Source organism: Ipomoea triloba, chromosome 9 (assembly GCF_003576645.1).
Source record: "Ipomoea triloba cultivar NCNSP0323 chromosome 9, ASM357664v1".
NCBI classification, from domain to species: Eukaryota; Viridiplantae; Streptophyta; class Magnoliopsida; order Solanales; family Convolvulaceae; genus Ipomoea; species Ipomoea triloba.
In genome coordinates this window covers 574,901-597,754 of record NC_044924.1, presented here as the reverse complement: position 1 = coordinate 597,754, position 22,854 = coordinate 574,901, and the positions used below count along the sequence as shown (strand labels likewise).

Here is a 22,854-nt window from a genome sequence, read left to right as displayed (position 1 = left end):
ATTTTTAACTCAACTAATATAAGTTAAACATTAATCAACTTGGTAGGCGTGAATTTAAAACTTGTTTTCACGTGAAAAAATCAATATGACCAGTATTCTTGTGAGTCGATCATGTTATATGATTCCGTGTGGATAGCTCTGAGCCATTGAATACTTGAAATAAGATCAATGGCTAAGATTTGACGAATTGTGCAACCTACTTCACTTGCACAGTTTGGCGGATCTAAATCATTGATCTCAAGCATTCAATGGCACGGTTTTGTCTATACAGACTCATATAACATGATGAGCTCATTTGATCACTAGTATATATATAAAGATAAGGAGTTATGTAATATGTAACTGTAAATGAGAAATGTTCAAAAAAGATAAATATACTATAGAAGTTGAATCAATTATCCTTACGTTTCCACTTGTCTATTTCTTTCCCATTGAAATAAATGAGAATACCCAAATTGACACTCAATAGACTTGTGTCTAGTTTTTTCATTGAAAGAAAGGAGAATACCCAAATCAGCACTCAATCGCTCAGGTAAGGCACAGAGGTGGATGGAAAATGTTAGGATAAGTGACTTAAAACTCAAAATTGAAAATGACTAGAGATGATTAATTGAAAATTTTCATGAATAAGGTGACTTTCTTATTTTATATAGATGATAAGTATTTGTGTGGATTTGATTATTATAAATTGTGAACTTAGTTAATACATCATATAAGTATAACTTTCTTATTTTAGACGGATCGTAGAGATAAATTTTAAAATGAAAAGCATAACACATTGTAAAAGCACGCCTCCGCGGCTCCGCTCCCACCCGCCAAAAAAACCCGTCGAGTAATTCCGGTTAGTTTTTATAATAAAAGTCGTGTATAAATATCGATTATTTGAAAATGAAAAGCATAACCCTCGCACCCACACGCCTCCGCTCCCACCCCCGCGCGCGATTTAAAAATCTACGACGAGCAATTCATTCTTCGTACTCGGAAGGAAAATCATCAGATTTGGATCAGAGATGAAGTAAGAGAATGCTAAAGGAGGACGGAAATAGAGAGATGGACTGAAGCATCCGGACGATGAGTATCCGATGATCGATAACGGTGAAGATGGCGGCGAGCAGGGCGGAGAAGCAGATTTCTCCGCCGCGGACACCGGTATTGTGGATTTTGCTACATCATTCTCCGAAAGGCGCCGCTGCTTCGATCTCGCATTCAACAGCTCCATATCGAGCTTCTCGATGCAGTAAGCTACATTTCTCTGATTAGTGATTACTATTACTAAATTTTTTCCGTTTCATGTTTCAATGATGTATTATTTGAAGGAATTTCCGTGCAATTATTGTTAGTTGATGATACAGAGTAATTCTGATTTGTTGTACGGTCATTCTGAACTTTTTGCTTTTATTCTCTGTTTTCTGAAATTGCACCTGTATTCAAAATGAAGTCTCCCACTAACCGGCGCCGCACACAGTTTTGCCTATAGCTAGGTCTAGAAAGGCGTTGAAATGCTTTTTACTTGTACAGTGACATGTTATGTGCATTTTCATTTTGTTATTGGCATTTTATTTCTATTTGGTTTTTGGAGTACATGATTCAATATTAAGTTACAATCCACTGGTGAATCCGATATAATTTCCTTCAATGTTGCAATGTGCATTTATTCGGTTTTTGGAGCACTTAACACTGTTTTTACTGTTATGTCATTTATCCATATGCCTCATCTTTTATGCCTTAGCAAGTAAGGTTCCCAAAATGGACAAAAACTGCAAATCTCCTATTGTTCAATGGTTCAATAGATAAACCACAAGTCATTTTGTTTCCTAGAAATATATAAGATTCTGATCTCAGCCTTTTCATATTTATTCCTGTGTTTGATGACATTTCATTCCCTTTAGACAAACTTGCACTTCTCGTGTGCTCCTGACCAGACCAAGGTAAAAGAGAAGTTGAGGGACGGATAGGGGGCTGAAGGAAAAATAATTTAGTGAAACAAATTCAAATACTCATTGATGAAGGTGACAGGTGGGTCTATAGTAGTTTGGCACTGTGACGTTTACTTAAATTGATTTGAAAGCCACTAAACTGACTGTTGCAATTCCAACACGTATTAGTGGAGAATCCACACAACATAGTTACGTAGTACTATTGTTTCCTCTTTAGATTTGTTGCTCTTTAGACAATATAATGATGGTTTTATTATTGATTTAATATAAGTTCCAAATATTTCATACTGACTCACATTGTCACCTTAATATTCCACCTAAATTATGTTTCTCATGCAATTTTCATGCAATTTTTTTTTTTTTTGCCACCTGGCTTTTCATCATCGCATATTTGACTGTGAATGGAAAATTCTTGTCAGTTTTCTGGATTTTAGCTTCTCCGTCTGTAAGGTTTTGAATTATTTGTTCCTTTGATGCCTTGAGATCTACAGATTTTCATTCTTCCTAGAAAAAAAAAAAAGAAAAAAAGAAAAAAAAAAGGAACACTGTTTATCTTGAGTTTTTTTTTTTTTTTTTTAAATAACTTTTTTACGTAGTTGCTTTAATCAAGTTGCAACTTCTTTATGAGGTGGTACTGTAAAGGACAGCAAGGTTCTCATGGACCAGTTCCATTGTGTCCCCACTGCCTTTTTGGAGCTTGGAGCCTTGGAGCAAATAAAGTGAGTTCTTACCCCACAATTTTTGTTTTTGCAATACACTAAATAGTTTTTTGTTTTAATTTTCTTTTTTCTTTGAAAAATTGTTTTAATTTTCTTGTCACACTAAAATATTTATCTGGCAGAGATTTGAAATAGATTGGACTTTCGTCTGTCATGGGCCTTATATTTGTTTTATTTTTTATTTTTATTATAACTGTTTTGGGAATATGGAGCACCGATTGTGTATGAAAGTGATGTATACTTGGCCTGTTCTGGAGTTATTAAGAGGGGCAATTGATGACATTACAATGAGGGGGTGCACTGCAGGTATTTATACATATATCCTGAGATTTTCTGTTTTCATGACCTCCATAATTCTTTGGGAGGTGTCTTATGCTAAGCACAGATAATTAAGGAATTAATTTGATATAATATAGGCCATTTGCAACTTATTCACTCCGTTGCAACTCTAAACAATTGTAAATTATGATAAATACTGTCACAATAGGTGTGTACCTTCAAGTATTTATTCTATAACATGTGTAGCTTCCATTGCAATCCTTAAAAAATATCAAGCATTATTAGAGATTATCTTATGACGTATCAATAAAATATTATTTCATTATGACAGTTTTAGGAAACAAACATGATTAGAGATTATCGTAACAACATTAACATGATATTGAAATTTCAAATGTTTTGGCCCCACTAGATTTGCAGCAAATATTTCAACAAACACTGAACTTTTTATGTTTTCCCTGCCAATGATCCATCTTATGCAATTCGTGATCTATAAGCAGTTTTAATTTAGCATATTTTTAACATTTATTATTGGATAACGTATGGTTTTTCTTTTTGGGTGTTCATTATCAACTTTCAAGCCAGTAAACTTCCTGAAACGCACGCTAACAAATGCTTTATCAAAGAAGGTTGTTGACTTAAATGTTTGATTTGCAATATACTTCTCTCAGTAGGTTTAGAGCTATTTCCAAGAGGTATGCTGTTTGGTCAGTTTTCAGATATTCTTCAATGTATCTCATAAACAAAATTGTCATATGGTGGATTTGTTTAACATATTTGTTGCATGCGCTATTTCCTTGTATTTAAGAACGTGGCTATTATATTAACCATATGGTGGCATATAATTTCTTCATATACATACATACATACATATAGAGAGAGAGAGTTAATTCCATTTTTTATTATAGATTTATAAGTGCAGTTCCACTTTTAGTCATTTTTTTTCAAAACATCCTATGTTAGTCATAGTTTTATTGTGACATGATTATTTTTTGTGAGAACTCTTTTAATCCTTTTTTCCAAAACATCCTATATTAGTCATAATTTTATTGTGGCATGAGCATTTTTTTGTCATCCATTAATAAAATAACTATTAGGATATTTTTGTAATTTTCATATAAAATATTAGTATTATTATTTATTTGAGTAATATAAACAATAAATAAATAAAATATATAATTACGTTATACTAATATTTTATTAATTAATTAATAAATTATAATACTAATATTATATTAGTAAACAAAGTTTTCACGTAATATTTTTTTATATTATTTAATACTATATAAAATATATACATTTTTATTAAATATTTTACTCAAATAAATAAATAAGACAAAAATATCCTAATAGTTAACGGTTTTATTAACGGAGGACCAAAATAGTCATGCCACAATAAAACAAAGACTAATATAGAATGTTTTGAAAAAAAAAAAAAAAAAGNATCCTAATAGTTAACGGTTTTATTAACGGAGGACCAAAATAGTCATGCCACAATAAAACAAAGACTAATATAGAATGTTTTGAAAAAAAAAAAAAAAAAGACTAAGATGAAACTACAGCTATAAATCTAGGACCAAAAATAGAATCAACTCGTATATATATATATATATATATATATATATATATATATATATGTCATTGCTATGGTGAGCCCACCTCTTCCCATGAGTTCGTGTGGACAGATGTGGGCCACTGAATGCTAGATCAATGGCTTAGATTTCACCAATTGTTCAAATGAAATACATAGTTGTACGGTTGACAAAATCTAAATCACTTATCTCAAGCATTCAATAGCCCAGATTTGTCCACATGGATTCATAGGAAGGCAACTCACCTGAACAATGGCATATATATAACAAATCAAATAATATATTTGCAACTGTCAAGCAACAAAAATATAAACCATAGGAAAGTGCAAGAATCATATACAAGAATAAAAATAAAATAAAAACACTGGTTCCAAAAACAAATAATAGTAAACCGATCTTATATGAAATTGGAGAAAATGTTGTAATACTGCACAAACATTATAGCACAACATAAATGAACACACAGATTTAGAAAACTTCACCCACAACCTTACTAGCAAGTACGCGTTCCCTTCTCTCAATGTAACCATAAGGGAACCATCCAGCTTTGCCTTTGCATTCACCTTCAGCCCAGCCATTATTTGAAACCTGAGAAGGTAATTAAGCATTAATGTAAATTTTATTTCCTGTGTATGCAGAAGAATCCAAGCACTTAAAAATGGTGTGGTAGTAATGATATCTGAGCAAAGGCAAGCTTATCAACTACTCAAAATCACACAATGTATGCGGACGGACTCAAGCTTGAGATCTAGCACAAAGAAAGCATGCCAAGTTGACCATATGGGTGTTTTCAAATGACAACCATTAATGTATTAGAATCATGCCAATGTCAATCAATTTCCTAAATCATATGTAAATTTCTGAAAAAATACCTAATACTTGTGCAACCAGGTAATGCTGTTTTAGACCTTCTATGGTGTGATGTATTATACAGCAATAGAACAGAACATTGCCGGTGGGTAACTAGGTAACTAACAGGAATAAAAAGATTTTGATTTACTTCAAGTAAATACTTCATGACACTCAAATCCTTCTATTTCACCAGAACAAAGCTAGACTGTAAACCAGAGTCATAAGATAGCATATAACGTTTGGGAGACTAAACAAACCTTTCGAACAACGATATAATCTCCAGCTGACAAATTAAGCTCCACATCAGATTCAGCATGATATGAAAACATTGCCTATATCAAAGCAAAACGACAGATTACAAACTCATAGTGATGTCTGGCACATTTTTCTGGTTTGGAATTGGGAGGAAAAGAAGCATAAAATATACTTACTTCTGCAAGAAAATAGCCCATGCTATCAGTTGAGCCATTTTGCATTGGAGAAGTTGATACACCATTTACTTCTTCATATGATGGAGGCGGAGGCATACTCTCGACACTAGGAGCAGGAGCTTCAATCCTTTGGCGCTCTGACGTCATCTGACATAAAACAGATAACAGCATTAACTTTATGATAAAACTTTCAAACACTGAACATAGGCAAGAAAACAATGCCATCATACCTCTGCTTCTAGTTGATCAAGTATCTGAAGCACTTTTTTATGGTAAGCTCGTTCAGATTCAACCTAATGATAAATAAAAACAAACAAAAGTCACAATCTTAAAGTAATTACGGAGTATCAATACATTTTGACAATTTTCACTACTTTTTAAGTATACAGCAAAACAAGGTACCATGGCAATTAAACGCTGTAATGTCAATCTCTGCTGCTGTGCTTCTACAGCTGCCATTGCTGAAGAAGCTTCCTTTCCCAATATAGCAGTATTTGACTTCAGATCATGTAATTTTGCTTCAGCAGCTTCCAGTTTCATAGCAATGTCAGGATTGCCATTTCCCTCCCTCAGTTTTGCTTGTCGTTTGGATACTTCAACAGCCTATCTAGGATAGATAGCACATAGAATTAAAATCTTGCAATCACCTATAGATGGTGAACACAACTCAGTTTATGTGCATCCTACTGAACAATGAATTAAGCAAAAGGTGCACCTTGAAAAATGCCCCAAGAAGACACTAGAGGGAATGGAATTGAAATTCCATGGAAAAGTAATTACTATGAAGATGAATTTCATCGTTTGGTTGGTGGAAAAAAAATTACTGGGAATATCGATTCCATTATTTGGTTGGATTTGGAATTGTAAGGACTAAGGAGTATAAAGACCTATATACCCCTACAAAATAATAAAAGTAATAATAATTAAGAAAGAACAAGGGTAAAATAGTCAAGTCATCTCAATTTTCTTCCCAACTTAAATGTGAGGAATTCATTTTCCAATGGAACCAAGCACCAAAAAACAACATTTTCCTCCACTTGAAAGAAAATGTTTTCTATCCAACCAAACATCCCCTAAGAGAATTAATTAACTAGGAAGAATAGAGGCAAAGCGAGCAATTAGTTTGGGGGCACAACAAATACACTAAGAAATTACACAACAATTTTAGCAGTAACACCATTTATTTGATAGAGTCAAGTGTTTGATGTGTAAAACTATGTTCTCTTTTTTATTTATTATAAGTTATGTTCCCTCTTGATTTATACTTTTCAACTTATGCCCATTTACATGCATTCAGTAGGCATCTCTTACCATTGTGTGCCCGGTGCCCCAACAGCATTTCAGACAGGCTTCTCAGTAGAATATTTGTTAAAAAGGGATACAGGGACACATAAAATAATAAGATCAGAAAAAGACATTGTAAGATTTTCAGTAAAAACACCTGTGCTTCCGTCTCTTGCCGCATTCTATCATATCGTTGTGCTAGATGCCGAGCATCTTCAAGTGGAGCACCCATTACCATAGCTCTTAATGGTTCAGCAACCTGATATACAATAAATCTAACAACCTTCAAGCTTTTGTTGATACCAAAAAGAAAGAATTATCTATAACAGATTAACATAATGGCATTAAAATGGGAAGAGGGGGCCTTCCTTAATCAAAATGGTCTTGGCTAAGATAATACACAGCACAAAAGCAAGCATTCTTCAATACCAATTACAGGATATATGGCATTGTGGTCTAAAATAAAGCATTATCAAACATTGAAAACAGAAAAAGAATAAACGATATTATAAGCCAGGCTCATATAACAAACTGACTTTTGTACACTACTTTTAGTGGATAGTAAAATATTGGCTTCCAGTTGAAAGGGAGATCACCTGGGCCTTCAAAAACTAATTGGAGGTAACTAAAAACACTGAAAGAAAAAGATAATGAAATTTGGAAGGTAAACCTAGAGGACACATGACTCCACAGTCCACCCTTAAGATGCCATGACTCTGATAAAAATCACCGTCTCATTTTTTTTTAAAAGATAATGAAATTTGGAGGGTAAACCTAGAGGACACATGACTCCACAGTCCACCCTTAAGATGCCATGATTCTGATAAAAATAACTGTTTCATTTTATTAGAAGAAGAAGAAGAAAGACTTTAGGGAGATTAGCCTTGACAATGGAGCCTTCTAAGCTTTTATAGGAATGATTAAGGATTTAGTTATTCATATAATAATTAACCTGTGTGCCCAGGGCTTTCAATAGATTTCCACGCTCCTTCTCCATTTGGACAAGAGCTCTTGAAAAACATAATGCAGCTTTTGATAATGTAGCACCACTTGTACATGTATTTTCAGATCCATACTTCCTGCTTTCTTCTGACAGTTTACTTCCTGAATATAGATTGCATCATCATTAAAATCATAAAACTTCTTTGAACAATAATAAACCGATAACATCATTTAAGTTTCAAAATTACCTATCTCAACTTGTTTGGACCCTGTAACAATGTAATTCTCAACACCACGGACAATATCCCTTTGGAAATGCTGAAATTCATAAAGACAACAAGCATTTCAATTAGGCAGGAAACAATATTGCACTAGATTTAATGGAATATAAATATCAAAGCTGGAAAACTGCAAGAAACTTTAAATATAGGTAACACTAAATTTAAATATTCAAAAATAGGGAGCTATCTCTAACTGATAATTATAAAAACTTGTCAATGTATGAAAGCTAGGAATCATCTTTAGATTCCAGTGCAATAAACACGTATGAACCTGAGCTACAAAAGACAACAAACCTTGGCAGCACGAGTGGATATGTAAAGTTTTTCCAGTTTCTGATGCTGGTGGAGTTCAGATTCATCTGTTCCAGCATATTCTGAACCTCCAAAGCCCCCACCAAACTGTTTGAAAACAGCCTGCAGTCAAAAGTAAAAGGCAATGCATGACAACAAATATATCAAATAACAGCAATGTCAGAAGAAGTATATAGATTTGTTGATAAATATAAACAAATTTTATATAGCAGACTGACTAAAATCAAACTACACATCATGTCAAAACTTGTTGAAAAAGTTCCTTGAATGCACATTGAAAGTTCGTTTTTATGATAGAAAAAATTGTTAGTACAGTTGATATTGAAACTCTTTTTAATTTGAGAAGATCAATGCAACAATAAAATACACATCTGTATATATAATTTGAAATTCTTTAAATGCAAGGAAATATTTGTATAATTATAGAAATGTCAATAATACATCATTGATTATCCAAACCTATTAGAAACCACCTCCATTTTATGGTTTTTACCAACTGGAGGTTTTAAAACTAATTTGCTTCAAAAGTTTTATGAGCATTTAGTTCCTGGAGTAGAAATACTCCAACAACTCCAACAAGCAAGCACTTATAAAGCAGAGCAGCTACCAACCAGTCAACCACAGAACTTATTCAGATCACGAAAGACAGATTCATCGAAATCAAAGCTAATCGTAGTATTCAATGAACCTAAAAAGTAGTAAACAGAAAACACGATGAACAGAAATTAAATCAAAAAACAAACAAATAGATGCACGGATCACCGCACAATTTGAAGGTGATGAATGATCTAATTAGAGGAGCCAAATCAAACATCAACTTCACATCAATCAAAGCAAAAATAATACAATTATGTATGTATGCATATATGAAGCGAGAGTGGAGATCGTACTTGCTGTTGCCGAGCGACCTGTTCCCTGAGTCGCGTGGCTTGCTTTCTAATTGCATCCATTCACTACGTCCGGTTGCTTCCAGTATCTGCGGGGAGGGAGACTAGCGTCGAACGAAGACAGTAGAGATCGGCTCCGACGAAGGGGTAATCTCGTCTATAAGTAAATGGCTGCTGATTTCAAAATGTCGGCTTTTGTAGCTTTGATTTTTTGAAGTTGAAATATCTAATAGCGTAAATTGGTTCAAGTTTAAATAGGCCGAATATATGGGCCAAATCACATTTCAGGCCATTTAAAGAAGGTGATCCGGGAAGACCTCTTGTTTAGGCCCAAAGGTAAAGTGTACCGTCCAACCTCATCATGGGCCAGAAGCCCATTTAACTCAGCAGGCCTGGATATATATATATATATATATATATATAGCGAGTAGTTCGGTCAACTTCAAACTCGAGCCGGCTCGTTTTTTAACTGAGCTGAGGTCGAGCTTTAATTTTCTAGCTCTATCAGCTCGAGCTCGGCTCGGCTCGTTTACACCCTTTGGCTGATTAAGAGTCTTTCGAGTTGCTGAAAATTAAGTCAATCAACTGAAACATATAGTAGATTTCTATCAACTCTAGATAAATGTATAAGTCATTCAACTAAGTAGTGAGAGAACTCAAGAACTTTTATACCTACATCCCATTAATGCATGTAACTAATCATCTTAATTTACCTATTATTGAACAACCACTAAAGATTAGTCAAATTAAATTATTTAATTTGCACCATATAAAAGACATTATTATTATTGTTGTTGTTGCTGTTGTTGTTTTTATTATACCATAAATAAGAAAATGTTACACTTGGCTAGTTGGCTACATACTGTCGTAATATATACTACAGTGTGATAATATAAGTTGGGCCCTATGGGTTCTGACAAATCGCAATTGTTCGAAGTGAGGCGGCTTGTTACGCTGAACGAGTTTTGGATATGTATGAAGTTTAGATTATAATATATATATATTATATATATATATATACATACAGAATGCAATTTGCCAATATTTCTTAACCAGTCAACTTCTGCCAATCCAAAACCCTTGCCACGGCCCACGGGCATAGTGGCATTTAAAACATACTGATATTTATATTTCCATCAACATATTGACAATTCTCATCCAATACTATTTTATTACCATTCTACTGGCAAAGCTTCCCAGGTTTACATTTGGGTCATTACAACACTGATTCCAATACGATGTAATTAACATAAATAAATACGTATAAAATCGTTGCCATCTGGTTGTTCAACGTACGTCTTCTTAACCACTAAGAAAACGTATGATTCAGGCAGCACGAGAGAAAGTTGAAAGGTAACATAATCTAGTAATCCGATCTACACTAAAGTATTAGTGTAAAAAAAAAAGTATATTTAAATTAAATGTTGGTTAGCTATGGACAGCTTAAAGCGGTTTACCTTTTTCTGGTCAGATATTTGGTACTATTCACTTCCACACATAAGTAATGAGCTAGTCAAGAATGTTAGGTGAGCATTTGGTGCTTTGGCTTGGTATTATTCTGAAATTAATATCATGCATGTCAAATAATTCAATCTATAATGAAGAGCTTTACGATAAATGGCAGCAAGTATAGTTCATTATAACGATAATACTAATAATGATAATACTAGGTACAACTAGGGTAATTGTGAGAAAATTAATGAAAGAAATATATAGTAAGATGAGTGAAGGTTTTTCATTTTAAAAATTATATATAGTGCCTAGCTTGTTCAATCAGAATTTTAAAAAATTGTAAAATAATACATATGCATCTTCACTTAATAGAACAAACTAACACAAAAGTGCAAGTTTGAGTTTTCAAAAAAAAAATAAAAAATGTACATGTTTGGTCAGTCATAAAATCAGCCACATGCGAAGAGTAATTGCTGTACTATTTTTTGTGTACTTTAACAAAACTAAAAAATTATAGCCATAAAAATAAAAATAAAGAATTATATAACATAGAATTTTGTTGAGAGAAAAAAAAATACTAGCTATATTAGGGGTTAGGGGGGTAACTAATAAGTAATAAGGGTTAGGCAAAAATTAAAAAGTCAAAAAGATGTACTAATCTAAGCAAAGCCTTTTATATACCTTTGGCTTGTTTGTGTATATATGTTTACCAAGACTTGTTGATCATTAGGTGAGTGTTTGGTGTTAAATTATGTCGAATACCAACCATGCATGTGTGATGTGTCTATATGTATATGTCAACTTTCATGATCCATCAGATCCCAAACAGTGCGCATGAGTTGCGTCGCTTCAAAGACATGCAAACTAACTTTAGTAGCCCACACTTCACTATACCGGAAGCTTATTAATTATGACTTCCAATAAACATGCCAACCTACGATTTATCAAATTATTCTAACTGTTCACTTGATAGTTATAAAATTCTAAATTTGACTCTTATTGATCCTGACTATTAATATTCTTGATTGGCTTCTTGATTTAAGACGATCAGTCATAAACAACTTAATATAAACGGATTTATCTAGAAGACACCTTCAAATAACGATGGTAAACATGTCTATTATATCAATAATTCTAGAGTTGTTATTATTAGGGAAATGGTCAAATAGATATCTGAACTTTACTCAAAAAGTCAATTAGATCATTAAACTTGGTTACAATTAAGCCCTTAAACATGTTATTTTAAAGCATTGAGGACTAGAAATCAGGGTCACTCTTGATTTAAGACGATCAATCATGAACAACCTAATATAAACTGATTCATCTAGAAGACACCTTCAGATAGCAATTATAAACATGCTTACATGCATGTTATATCAATAATTCTAGGGTTGTTATTATCAGGGAAAGGGTAAATAGATATTTGAACTTTACTCAATAAGTCAATTAGACCCTTAATCTTTTAAAAGCTATAATTAAATCCTTACACATTTTATTTTAGAGCATTGAGGACTAAAAATTGAGGTCACTGGGGTTTCGGGAGGCCTCCGATTTGCCTATTCTCATCAAATTGGGAGTTGCGTGAGAATGGGGCTGGAAAAGTCTGTGGACGATAATGAATTGGCGGAAGAGTCTGACGCAGCCGGCTGCCCCATCCAGCCATCTCTACTAGCTAGTAAGTAGTAAGACTATAATATATATTGCATGATTATTGCCATATTCTATAGTCTTTAGCCCCACTGCCATCCCTACTATCGTCTTTGTTTATTTCCATATATATTTGAATCCTAAGTTTAAAATATTGTCAGCAGCAACGCTCCTTTGAGAGCGATTTCAAATAGAATCATATTAAAATTTAACTAAAATAATTTCCTCTTACAGTAGAAGAGAATAACAATACAAATTTTACTTGAAATGGCTCATTTTAATTCAATTTGAATTTAAAGTTCGGAATCATCACAATAATTATACACTGTAACATTGCTTGCATCATAACTCATAACTCATAAGTGCATACCCTTTTTTAAAAATAAAATAAGATAAAAATAATTCCAATCCCCAGTTCCCAGTGTAGACTTCTTCCATTTATTCACTTCAACTCGATCACTTTCAGCTTTCTTGTATGCATATATTGTTTTTCATTATTTTAATGTGGTCATACTTGTAAGTGGCGTTCCGCCGGCTTCTACCTCTCTAACAAAGTAACAAGTGCCCTCATTGCCGGCCTCATGCACGCACTACTGTCATATTCGGATATGGCCGGGTTAATATAAAAGACTAAGGCCTTATTGGTAACTTTCAGCTAATTTTGGTTTAGCTAATTTTGGTTTATTTGGTAAGTATTAGTTTTCAACTTGTTGAAGTACAAAGAGTTAATGTCATCGTATCAATCACTTTTCTACAAGCACCTAATATTATCAACTAGTCAAACCCACTAACTCAATCAGCTTTATTTGCCAATACACATATTTGTCTTTATTTTACCATGTGGTATTGTTTCAGTACAAATAATTTAATTGGTTGGACAGTGAAAAGTCTGCATTCATAAATCAAACTTAGAATTTAATTTTAATGCATACTCCACTTTATTATATTTTTAGTACATGGACAAGGCTAATCTATAAGTCTAATAATAAATTAAGTTCAAATAAGTCAAAGGTATATTTTATGTAATTCATAGATTTTACATCCTATGGGCCATTTGAATAGGCACCCGAGACGAAAGCATACCCCAAAATTATTTACAAAATATCCTTAAAATTTTTGACTTGTTTTAATTCATATAAAATAGCATTCCAATATACTGCATTAAAACCATCTAGTAACAAATATCTAATAACAAAATCTGTTGATAAAGGGTTGACTTAGAGTTAAAGACTTCTGGTTTTGGATTTATATATATGTATAGGGAGAAAGGAAAATGTCTGGAAGGAAATTGAATGGGATACAAATGGAATACAAAGATTTTATTCATAAATGAATTGGTTAGTTGACCAATTCTTGCTCTATAATATATGGTCTTGCCGTCTAGTTCAAATAATGCTTATAATGAGATGTGTCTAGAATAGTTGAAATGGCATGTTGTACCATTCATCATCAACATAGTTTTTTTTTTTTTTTTTTTTTTGAGTAACGAGAAATTTGTATTCACAAATTACAAATAGAGATAAATTACACTAAGTTCTGTGTGCAACTAACTCGATCGAAAAAATGCTGACAAGAACTAAATTCAGCTCGTGGCCTATAAGTACAAAAATTATGTTTCACATACTCGACGATTTCTTTCGGGGACTATTGGTACAAGAAACAATTTTTTTTGTCAGGCCACAAAATGTATTGAGCAGACCCTAATTGTAAGAGACACCTTTAAACTCGTACCATATTCAGACTAATTCCCATTCGTACTAGGCTGGCCCAATTAAGAAGCAAAGCACTGACTAAGAAGTAGAATGACTGTTTGAGCATCAAGGGTCCATGCAAAACAAAAATATCTTAAATCTCTAATGATAATAAAGGAGGGAGCATTAAGCCATTAACCGCAATCAACGCGACAAGTTTCGAAATTCAGTCAAAAAAAGCGATGGTGTCATGACTGTTGTCCAGCAACGATTGGAACACTAATACATTTTGGCAGTTTGAAATGACCTGGATATTTGAATCAATCGGAGGGCGCCATACAGTTTTTAATTTTCAAGCTTTAATTTCCATTGTTCTTGCGTTTAGAAATTGGATTCATACGATAATATATACAAATAAAGTAAAAACTTTTTAAAATAATAATATTTTCATTCTTACAATTTTTTATGTAGGACTCTTAACATACCCTTCCATTGATTAAAAAATTATAGTTCCGTAAATAAATTTTATTTCTAATATATCATGCCACTTAATTAAATCAAGTTGGATCGGTAATATTGAGTGGGATATAGTGCTAACTTGGTCCGTATAACATAAACATATATAGAAATATAGAATGTTCACGCTAGGCCGTTATACCATTTTTTTTGGAAAATACGGAGTAAATACTTTTTAAAAAAATACACAATTCATCACAATTTACTAGAAATGATTCCAAGCCACACACCACAATGATCCCAGCAATAATTGCATAGCCGAAAGAAGCCTTTGCATGACCCCACTTCTCAATTATAATATATACACACTCATTTTTACTGTTTGATAAGTGCTAGCTAGGGCATGCATTTGTGTTCTCCAAAACAAAATACTATTATATAATTTGTATTTACTCGGCAAAAAGAGGAAAAGAATGAATCGTTTGTAAAATCAATAATTATAAATAACACATGAAATAAAGAATACAATTATATATAGTAAAATTATTTTAAAATTTATAATGTATTGATCAACACAAGTATTGACTTTGAGAAAATCAAAATATATAACGCAAATAATACACTAATACTTTGTACCAATTGTACGTACTTTACAATTTTTTCTGTTATGAATTTTTATGTATAAAAAAAGTTATTAAAATCTCACATTCAATGCACAATATAATATAATAAATTAAGTACCTACGACTATGACTCGGAGTAACGCGTACATTGTAACTCAGAAACATACACAATCGGTGGCGCAATTCCTTAACCTATACCCCATATATTGCCTTATTAACAAATGACAACTGCTTTCGACGCGGCTTTTACAATGCTGTCATTATACAACAACTCTTCCGTATTTGACCCTTTTATTGGATTTTTTTTTCATTTTCTTTTCACAAGTAATAATACAACCAGTCAAACCCCCAGAATGGTAGAGAGTTGTGAGAGTTGGTCCACACCAGGCCAACCCAACAAGACTAGTCAACTAAGGCTTTTTATTTTTTATTTATTTATTTTTTTTTAGTATTATTGACTCTGTTATAATGTAATATCTGTGAAGAACAAGAGTCAATGTCCCACACTGGAGTTCGAACCTAAAATCTCTCACTTGAGAAGTCATAGCTATGCTGCTCGACCACAAAGCATTTGGCCGGTCAACAAACGTTTAATAATTCAAAAAACAGAATAAGTTTTAGAGCATCTTTATCAGTGGAGTTTTTTCACGGTTCGTGAGGAGTTTTGTAGGTGTGATTAGGAAAGAGAAAATGAGAGGTGATTAAAAAAAATTAGAAAATAAGAAAATTGAAACAAAAAGAATCTGACATTTGCAAAAAAAAAAAAAAGAAAAAAAAAAGGTAAAGTCAGCTGGCAGCCACTCTGCACGCGCCCGCTGGGGCGCGAAGTGCACTAAACGCGCACTTCAGCTGCTGTTTTTTTTTTCTTTCTTTAATCTGCCATTTCTGACATTATCCATGAATTAGTAGAAGATATATTTCATCTCAAAAAAACTTCTATATCAGTTCACAAGATTAAAGTCAAATTCATACACTGACATTATCCAAGAAATATGCACTGATAATGGTGCTCTTAGTACTATCAACAGTAAGTTACGACACCATGCATAACTGCCTACTGCGACCTAAAGAATGAATTAAAAGAAGAAAAAAAAAACAACTTGACAAGATTGTGATTGATATACTAGCATCTCAGCATGCATAAGGTTTACCAAAAAAAAAATAAAAATCTCAGCATGCATAATTAGAAAGGAAATACAAAATTAAATATTTAATGAAATATGTATTGATTCATAATATTTATTACTCAATGGATTTTTTATTTGATAATTATTTAATACTTAATAATAATAATAATGATAATAATAAAAGTATGCGAATTGAAGAGAGAAAGTAGATAAAGGGGAAAAAAGGAAAAACAATAACTCACCCACCAGTTTCGCCCTCATTTCAGAGCTTTTCTCCAAACTCCCTTTACCTTGCATTCTCTCTCCTGCTCTTCTTCTTCCTCGTTTCTTCTTCTTCTTCAATATTTAGGTATTTATTTATACGTTTTCACTTAGTTTAAATACCCTCTTTTTATCACAGGCGAAACAGTTAGTCTTGAGTTCTTAGAAATTAATTTTTTGAGGTATAAATGGAGTGCATTGAAGCTAGAGCGTTTAAGTCGAGTGCTCTCAAGAAGATAGCCATGAAATCCAACCAGCAAGGGTTTTTCGACGACGTCTGGTGTTTAACCGGCCTTAACAACGTTGGTTGCGATGATTTTTCCGTCGACGACCTGTTGGACTTTTCCGATAAAGATTTCAGCGATAGTCGGTCGTGTTTAGACTCCGAGGAAGTTGAGGGACGGCAGAGCGGTTTCTCTTTGGTGTCTCCGCATCACCGGAATTACAACTCCCAAACTTTTTCCGGCACCGAGGATTTCGGCTCTCTCTCTACCGGACAATTCCTGCTCCCGGTAACCGTTATAGAAAATTTTTTAACCGAAATTACATAACTTTATTTTTGTAAAAAGAAAAAGTAAATTTATGGGGGGGAAATTCATTTTACAGGTTGATGATATGGAGAACCTGGAGTGGTTATCCCGAATTGTGGACGATTCTTCATCGGAATTGTCGTTGTTTTGTCCGAACCCCAGTTTTCAGCCGGCAACCGGAGCTTTTTTGGAGAGCCGGCATGAACCGGTGATTATTCAGGCCGCCCAAAATATTAAACCTCCTCTTCCGGTACCGGTCCAGAGAAAACCGAGGAGCAAACGGTCGAGGCTAAGTGGAAAGGTGTGGTCATACGTGGCTTCAGAGTCTTCCTCTCCGTCGTCGTCGTACGGTTCTTCGTCGCTTCCCGGTGCAAACCCTGTCCACGACGGCGACTTGTTTTCTAGCGTAGAAAAGCCGCCGGCGAAGAAGCTGAAGAGAAAGCCGTCGGTGGAGGCCGGTCTAGGGTCAGGCGTGACACAGACTCTACGGCGTTGTAGTCATTGTCAGGTTCAGAAGACTCCACAGTGGCGAACCGGTCCGATGGGGCCTAAAACTTTGTGTAACGCTTGTGGCGTTAGGTACAAGTCCGGACGGCTTTTCCCGGAGTATAGACCGGCATGCAGCCCCACTTTCTCTCTAGAGATGCACTCGAATAGTCACCGGAAAGTTTTGGAGATGCGGCGGAAGAAGGAGGATACCGAGGTTATCGACGCCGGCTCGATAACCCCGGCGCTTGTGGAGAATTTTCAATAGACGCCAAGGCGGACCGGTATTGTTTGGTAGGTGTAGCTAGGTGGTGCGTCACATGTGCAATAGCAAATGGTAACGGCAGTGATAGACTTTTGACGGAGTTTAGGGAGGTTATGAATTTTAGTGCACTATAGACTATAGTTTTTAGTTTGGTTGTAATTTAGTCGCAGCTTAGTGTAACGGAGTTACGTTATGTAGTAAAATTTAAATTGTTGTTGCCCCTATATTTATTATTATATTATATTTACTATACCTTATTCTTTACTCTTGATTATTATAGGTTGAATAATTCTTAAAGGTTTGGTTGTTTCTGATAAACCGTTGAAACACTAGGCAAATTAACCTAATATATTTTGAAATACGGAATAACAAATAAGTAAACTGTTAATGTAACTCTAAAATGTTTATTGAATAGGATAAGTATACTGTTAATGTAACTCTAAAATGTTTATTGAATAGGATAAGTAGACCGTTAATGTAACTGTAAGGTCGTATCAGAAGAGGTATCATTCTTTACTAGCCGAAGATTCATTGGGCGAAGTGTGGGGGTGTTTTAACGTCATGAAATTGTGGCTTTGAGGAATTGAGTGGTGTATGGCAGTGGTGGTGGGTTTAGAAATATCTGATAAGAAGAAACAGGTAATGACCACTTTCAATGGCTGCTGACTCAGTCCATCCACTTGTGCCAAAAGCAGTATAGTAAACGCTATGGGCCATGACAGAGAGATATACCAATGATATGAATGACCCATGAGTCATTCCAACGGGATACAGGGGTGGGTGGTGAGTAACAGAGCATTGAGGGCATAGGCATGTCATGTGGGAAGGAATCACAAGAAGATATATTTCATTGGAGAGCGAGAGAGAATATGGTTCTCTCCCTCCACAAGTGTGGGTCTTTGTATCTCTTTTGAGTCATGTTTTAGTTTTAATTAAAACACTGTCATCTCATCTGGTAAACATGGGTTGTACCAATTTTATGGCCTAATGAAGCATAAAGAGTCAATACCCTTACTGGGGTTTAAACCTATGACCTCCCATTTGGAAAAGTCATAGTCATGCCGCTCGACCACAAGGTATTTGGCATGTTATACTTCTTTCAACAAAACGGAAAAAGAAAAAAGAAAATTCAGATTCCTGAAATATTATAGTTCACAAATATTTGAGCAATACAGATATTTCAAAATCATGTGTAGATTATTAGTTCTTAAAATAGTGAATGAAAAATACCTGTCATCTAACTGCACATCTTTCAAGTTTAAAATTCAAATGTAATGCTACATTGCAAGTTATATTTGGTTCAAAAGAATGTTCCGCGACTAATCAAAGACCCCAAAGGAATTAAATGTTAGTCAATATCAAATCTCTACTTTTAGATTACAAATATAAGCGAACAATAGCAAGACCAACGGCAGAAATGGAAACAAGTGTACCTATACAATATTTGATCACTTCATATTTTGCAGCTTCAAGTTGGGCCCTCAATGAATGAATTTCCTGTTTATGGAATCATATAGTTAAGAACAACAAAATTATTAAGGCCTATAACCAAAGCCGAAAATGGAGCTTACCCGGTCAAGCTTGTTATTAAGATTGGTAGTTTCCGCATTTTGATTTGCAAGCTCATCACGAGTGCGGCTGCAATCATAGCAACCCAATGAGTAATTGCTATTAACTAGAAGACAATAGGCACCAGGCTCATAATTTAGTAAGTTCCATACCCTCTTTCAAGATTTAAATCTAAACGCTGACCAGCAGTAAGCTTGTCAATCTCGTACCTAGAATATGAACGGATAATGAGTCATATGCATCAACCATAAACAAACATATTATTCTGAATGCTATGGGCAATAAGTCATAAGCAGAGCAGCCAAAACATGCACCTTAGTTCACTACGCATTTTCTCAATGTCATTCTGAAGCTTTTCTGTCTCACGTTGAAGCAAAGAAAAATGATGTTCCTGTAGCCAAAATGTTAATTGAATGCATAAAAGAATTAGAAAGATAAAAGCTTCCTTTCACATATCTAAAGTTCTAGAATTTGTGGATGAGACAACTAGCATCCTGCAATTGCTATTATAAGCAAGAAAAAAAAATTAATCATATATTTGGATACCAAATTGAAGTGGTTGAGACTCCAAAGTGTTACTAATTCTAATTAACATGAAATTCCATCATTACAATCTCACCTTTTCAAGGAGGGAGCCATTTATGTGTTATGAGTAACAAAGAGAGTGGGAAAAAAATCCAACACACTTGATTATCTGTATTGAACTAGTTAAAATTAAGAGCATAAGGAATTCAATTAACCTTTTAAATAAATATAATGCTTGTTCAAAGCACCTTTCGATAAAGACTTCCACCCAAAATACAAAATTCCTCAAAGATGACACCATATACATAATATGAAGACAGTCTAAACTGCTATGAACTTCTTTGTGGTAAATATCTAGAATTTGTGAATACAAGCAATGCTTCAGATTTTTCTTGCAGGAAAAACAACTTAGAGGTTGTTTGATTAGGGGGACTAAGGGTATAAGGGGATTCATCTATTCCCACCAAGTCCACCGAAAGCTTGGGAGTTGGGATTGCAGATGTAATCCCAGACTAACAATCCCATTGGAGGGGTCCCGAAAAAAGGTAAATCAACAAAGTTGCTTCCAATCAAAACCCTCTGTAGCCACTTTACACATTCACCCTTAACATGCAATGAGGTCATCATCCAAGCCAAATATACCCCCAACATGTTTTCCAATCTAAAAGGAATTATTAAAAAATAAAACACTAAAACGATTTATCTTTCCAAATGTTTCAAATGCAAAAACATGCATGAGCCTCCATTGCTTCCACCACACCACTACCATTACAGCCTGCTAACCTCCAAACCTACCTCTAATACTCCCTATAATGACCTTCCTACTTACGCGCTAGTTACGCCTACCACCTTCACAGCTTAATCCCTCCCACACCACTACTCTTCATGTCGGTTTTGAAAAGTATCCACCAATCTCCATGTACTACCACTATCTAAAATTCTTGTTTGCCTATCACTGCTAATCTTGAATCCATCTAACACTATCAATGCCAATTGTTAGAACCCATTGCTTGCATTCCCCTGAATTTTCAATCCAAATTCATAGTGGCTTTTAGGCTACCCAAAAACTTTAATATTCAAAATATTTTTGGGTCCAGTCAAAATCAAAAATTCAAAAGCAACTAAACTCCAAACCTAACTCATAAGCTATTCAAAAAAATACAAAATACTACTTTATACATAAACAAAACTTCATTTGCTCTAGAATCCATTGTTTTTCAGTTTTATTTTTAGTAACTTAGTATGTTAATGAATTTTTTTTATATCCAACATAATTTTGAACTAAGCCTGATCCAACTCAATATTATTGTCCATCTATTTATTAACATAGAAAAAAAGTTTCAAATATACTCAAGGAACTGGAATTAAATTAATTTATATCAAATCATAAGCTACAATTCAAAATTAGTAATACTTTTACCTGAGAACTCTGTACTTCAGATTTGAATTTAGAAATGTTTGATTCTTGAATCATTTCAGACTACAAAAACAAAATGTATGAGAAATATATCTAAACAAAAAGAACTGAATTAAACACTCTCAACATAAAGTAATACAATAAACAAAATCCCATATAAACTCTTACTTTCTGCATATCGCCTTTTGTAACGTATGAATGAGACACATTTTCTAAACTGTCATTCAAAACCACAATAATAGCTGAAGTTAGAGCCTCTGCTTGTTTTGAAGGTACACCTTGTGCTTCTAAACTCTTAACCTGTTAGTACCAAACCAATAAAAATTAAAATTAAAATAAATAGACAATCTAAAAAACAGCTCAAAGTATTCAACAGAAACAAAACAGTATACAAGTATACCCCTAACTCATCCTAATATCTATAAACACCCCTTTACCAATTCATATAATCATCATTATAATTTAGGATCAGAAATAAAAATTCAATTACATCAAATATATTCCTTAAACCTAGAATAACAAACAGCAATACTATTGCCTACAACGCACGGAACATTTCATATTGATAAAGCACAAAATTAATTACCAGAGCTAATGTATCCACGAGACAGGCACGCTTTCCATTAGCCAGTTGTGAGATCTGCCGATACTCAAACCTATTCTGGGGAGAATTCCAAGGCGATCCGAAAAGGCTGACTGAACCAGAAAACCTATTTCTATTTGCATTGAGCACTCGCATACCTAATTGAACAATTTGCTTCTGGGTAGCCATCAAGGTTGGGATAACAGCTGCACGAGAAGAGATATTTGTATCGGGACGATTTTTTATTTTTTTTTATTTTGGAAACTGAACTTCACGTCGCAAAGAAAATGGATGATTTACTCAAATCTGCGAGCGATTAACGCGCACAGAGCGCCTGAAGCCTGAAGGAGAGTCGAGGATAGAGATGGGGATTTGTCAAAATCTCAAAAACGCCCGTAGAGCTAACTCCTTCCGTTTCCTATTTATCGCTAGACATACCCCTCTCTTATAAGTGCATTTTTGTAAAATCCATTCTTTGTAGTCAACTATTATTTTCATTTATTATATTATAATTTATAATTGAATTATAATCAATTTATTGATTTTATAAAATTTAAATAACGGAAACGGGTCAAATACACTTATGAGCTTTATCTTAAAAAAGGTCAATTAGGACCTGAATTTTTAAAAGTTCTAATTATACACGTAACCATATTGATTTAGTATCAAGACAAAAATACATGTTAGTGACCCGTAATAACATGCT

At 33.9% G+C, this 22,854-nt stretch overlaps 4 protein-coding genes across 19 annotated transcripts; 2 read left to right on the top strand and 2 right to left on the bottom strand.

Annotated features, from left to right (window-relative positions):
* The first annotated feature begins 384 nt into the window (after window positions 1-384).
* LOC116030943 lies at window positions 385-5,537 on the top strand. 16 transcript variants are annotated; one of them, XR_004100467.1, is made up of 5 exons: window positions 385-1,237; window positions 2,566-2,656; window positions 2,869-2,962; window positions 3,517-3,630; window positions 5,169-5,537. XR_004100467.1 is itself a non-coding variant. In XM_031273326.1 (5 exons), the coding sequence occupies exons 1-4, from the start codon at window positions 1,083-1,085 to the stop codon at window positions 3,583-3,585; spliced, it is 360 nt and encodes a 119-aa protein (XP_031129186.1). In that variant the 5' UTR covers window positions 385-1,082; the 3' UTR covers window positions 3,586-3,630; window positions 5,166-5,537. The 16 variants fall into 16 exon arrangements, 13 of the variants coding, with proteins under 13 accessions (XP_031129186.1, XP_031129178.1, XP_031129177.1 ...); XR_004100466.1 differs by having other exon boundaries at window positions 5,166-5,537; XM_031273326.1 differs by having other exon boundaries at window positions 2,914-2,962; window positions 3,521-3,630; window positions 5,166-5,537.
* On the bottom strand, window positions 4,819-9,579 carry LOC116030942 (SH3 domain-containing protein 2-like). Its single transcript, XM_031273316.1, has 10 exons — window positions 9,520-9,579; window positions 8,612-8,731; window positions 8,285-8,354; window positions 8,047-8,198; window positions 7,252-7,353; window positions 6,213-6,413; window positions 6,041-6,103; window positions 5,811-5,957; window positions 5,637-5,711; window positions 4,819-5,115 (listed from the first exon to the last, which is right to left on the bottom strand). Exons 1-10 carry the CDS (start codon window positions 9,577-9,579, stop codon window positions 4,996-4,998), a joined length of 1,110 nt encoding a protein of 369 aa, XP_031129176.1. The 3' UTR covers window positions 4,819-4,995.
* A 7,186-nt stretch (window positions 9,580-16,765) lies between these two features.
* On the top strand, window positions 16,766-18,304 carry LOC116030816 (GATA transcription factor 5-like). The gene is made up of 2 exons (XM_031273154.1): window positions 16,766-17,285; window positions 17,380-18,304. The coding sequence occupies exons 1-2, from the start codon at window positions 16,962-16,964 to the stop codon at window positions 18,055-18,057; spliced, it is 1,002 nt and encodes a 333-aa protein (XP_031129014.1). The 5' UTR covers window positions 16,766-16,961; the 3' UTR covers window positions 18,058-18,304.
* Window positions 18,305-19,232: 928 nt separating this feature from the next.
* Window positions 19,233-22,548, bottom strand: LOC116028462 (protein FMP32, mitochondrial-like). The gene is made up of 7 exons (XM_031270181.1): window positions 22,152-22,548; window positions 21,734-21,865; window positions 21,569-21,628; window positions 19,938-20,014; window positions 19,776-19,832; window positions 19,626-19,692; window positions 19,233-19,551 (listed from the first exon to the last, which is right to left on the bottom strand). The coding sequence occupies exons 1-7, from the start codon at window positions 22,335-22,337 to the stop codon at window positions 19,432-19,434; spliced, it is 699 nt and encodes a 232-aa protein (XP_031126041.1). The 5' UTR covers window positions 22,338-22,548; the 3' UTR covers window positions 19,233-19,431.
* Between the last annotated feature and the right edge of the window lie 306 nt (window positions 22,549-22,854).

Excerpts from the sequence above, each read along its gene's own strand:
- LOC116030816 (XM_031273154.1), top strand. The coding sequence starts at position 16,962 with ATGGAGTGCATTGAAGCTAGAGCGTTTAAGTCGAGTGCTCTCAAGAAG. Across the intron at positions 17,286-17,379 it reads CCGGACAATTCCTGCTCCCG|GTTGATGATATGGAGAACCT; the intron begins GTAACCGTTATA and ends TTCATTTTACAG.
- LOC116028462 (XM_031270181.1), bottom strand. The coding sequence starts at position 22,337 with ATGGCTACCCAGAAGCAAATTGTTCAATTAGGTATGCGAGTGCTCAAT. Across the intron at positions 19,833-19,937 it reads AAAATGCGTAGTGAACTAAG|GTACGAGATTGACAAGCTTA; the intron begins GTGCATGTTTTG and ends TTCATATTCTAG. Across the intron at positions 19,552-19,625 it reads TTAATAACAAGCTTGACCGG|GAAATTCATTCATTGAGGGC; the intron begins GTAAGCTCCATT and ends TTCCATAAACAG.
- LOC116030942 (XM_031273316.1), bottom strand. The coding sequence starts at position 9,579 with ATGGATGCAATTAGAAAGCAAGCCACGCGACTCAGGGAACAGGTCGCT. Across the intron at positions 8,199-8,284 it reads GTCCAAACAAGTTGAGATAG|GAAGTAAACTGTCAGAAGAA; the intron begins GTAATTTTGAAA and ends ATCTATATTCAG. Across the intron at positions 5,958-6,040 it reads TTGATCAACTAGAAGCAGAG|ATGACGTCAGAGCGCCAAAG; the intron begins GTATGATGGCAT and ends GTTTTATGTCAG.
- LOC116030943 (XM_031273318.1), top strand. The coding sequence starts at position 1,083 with ATGATCGATAACGGTGAAGATGGCGGCGAGCAGGGCGGAGAAGCAGAT. Across the intron at positions 1,238-2,565 it reads ATATCGAGCTTCTCGATGCA|GTGGTACTGTAAAGGACAGC; the intron begins GTAAGCTACATT and ends CTTCTTTATGAG. Across the intron at positions 2,657-2,868 it reads GGAGCCTTGGAGCAAATAAA|CACCGATTGTGTATGAAAGT; the intron begins GTGAGTTCTTAC and ends GGGAATATGGAG.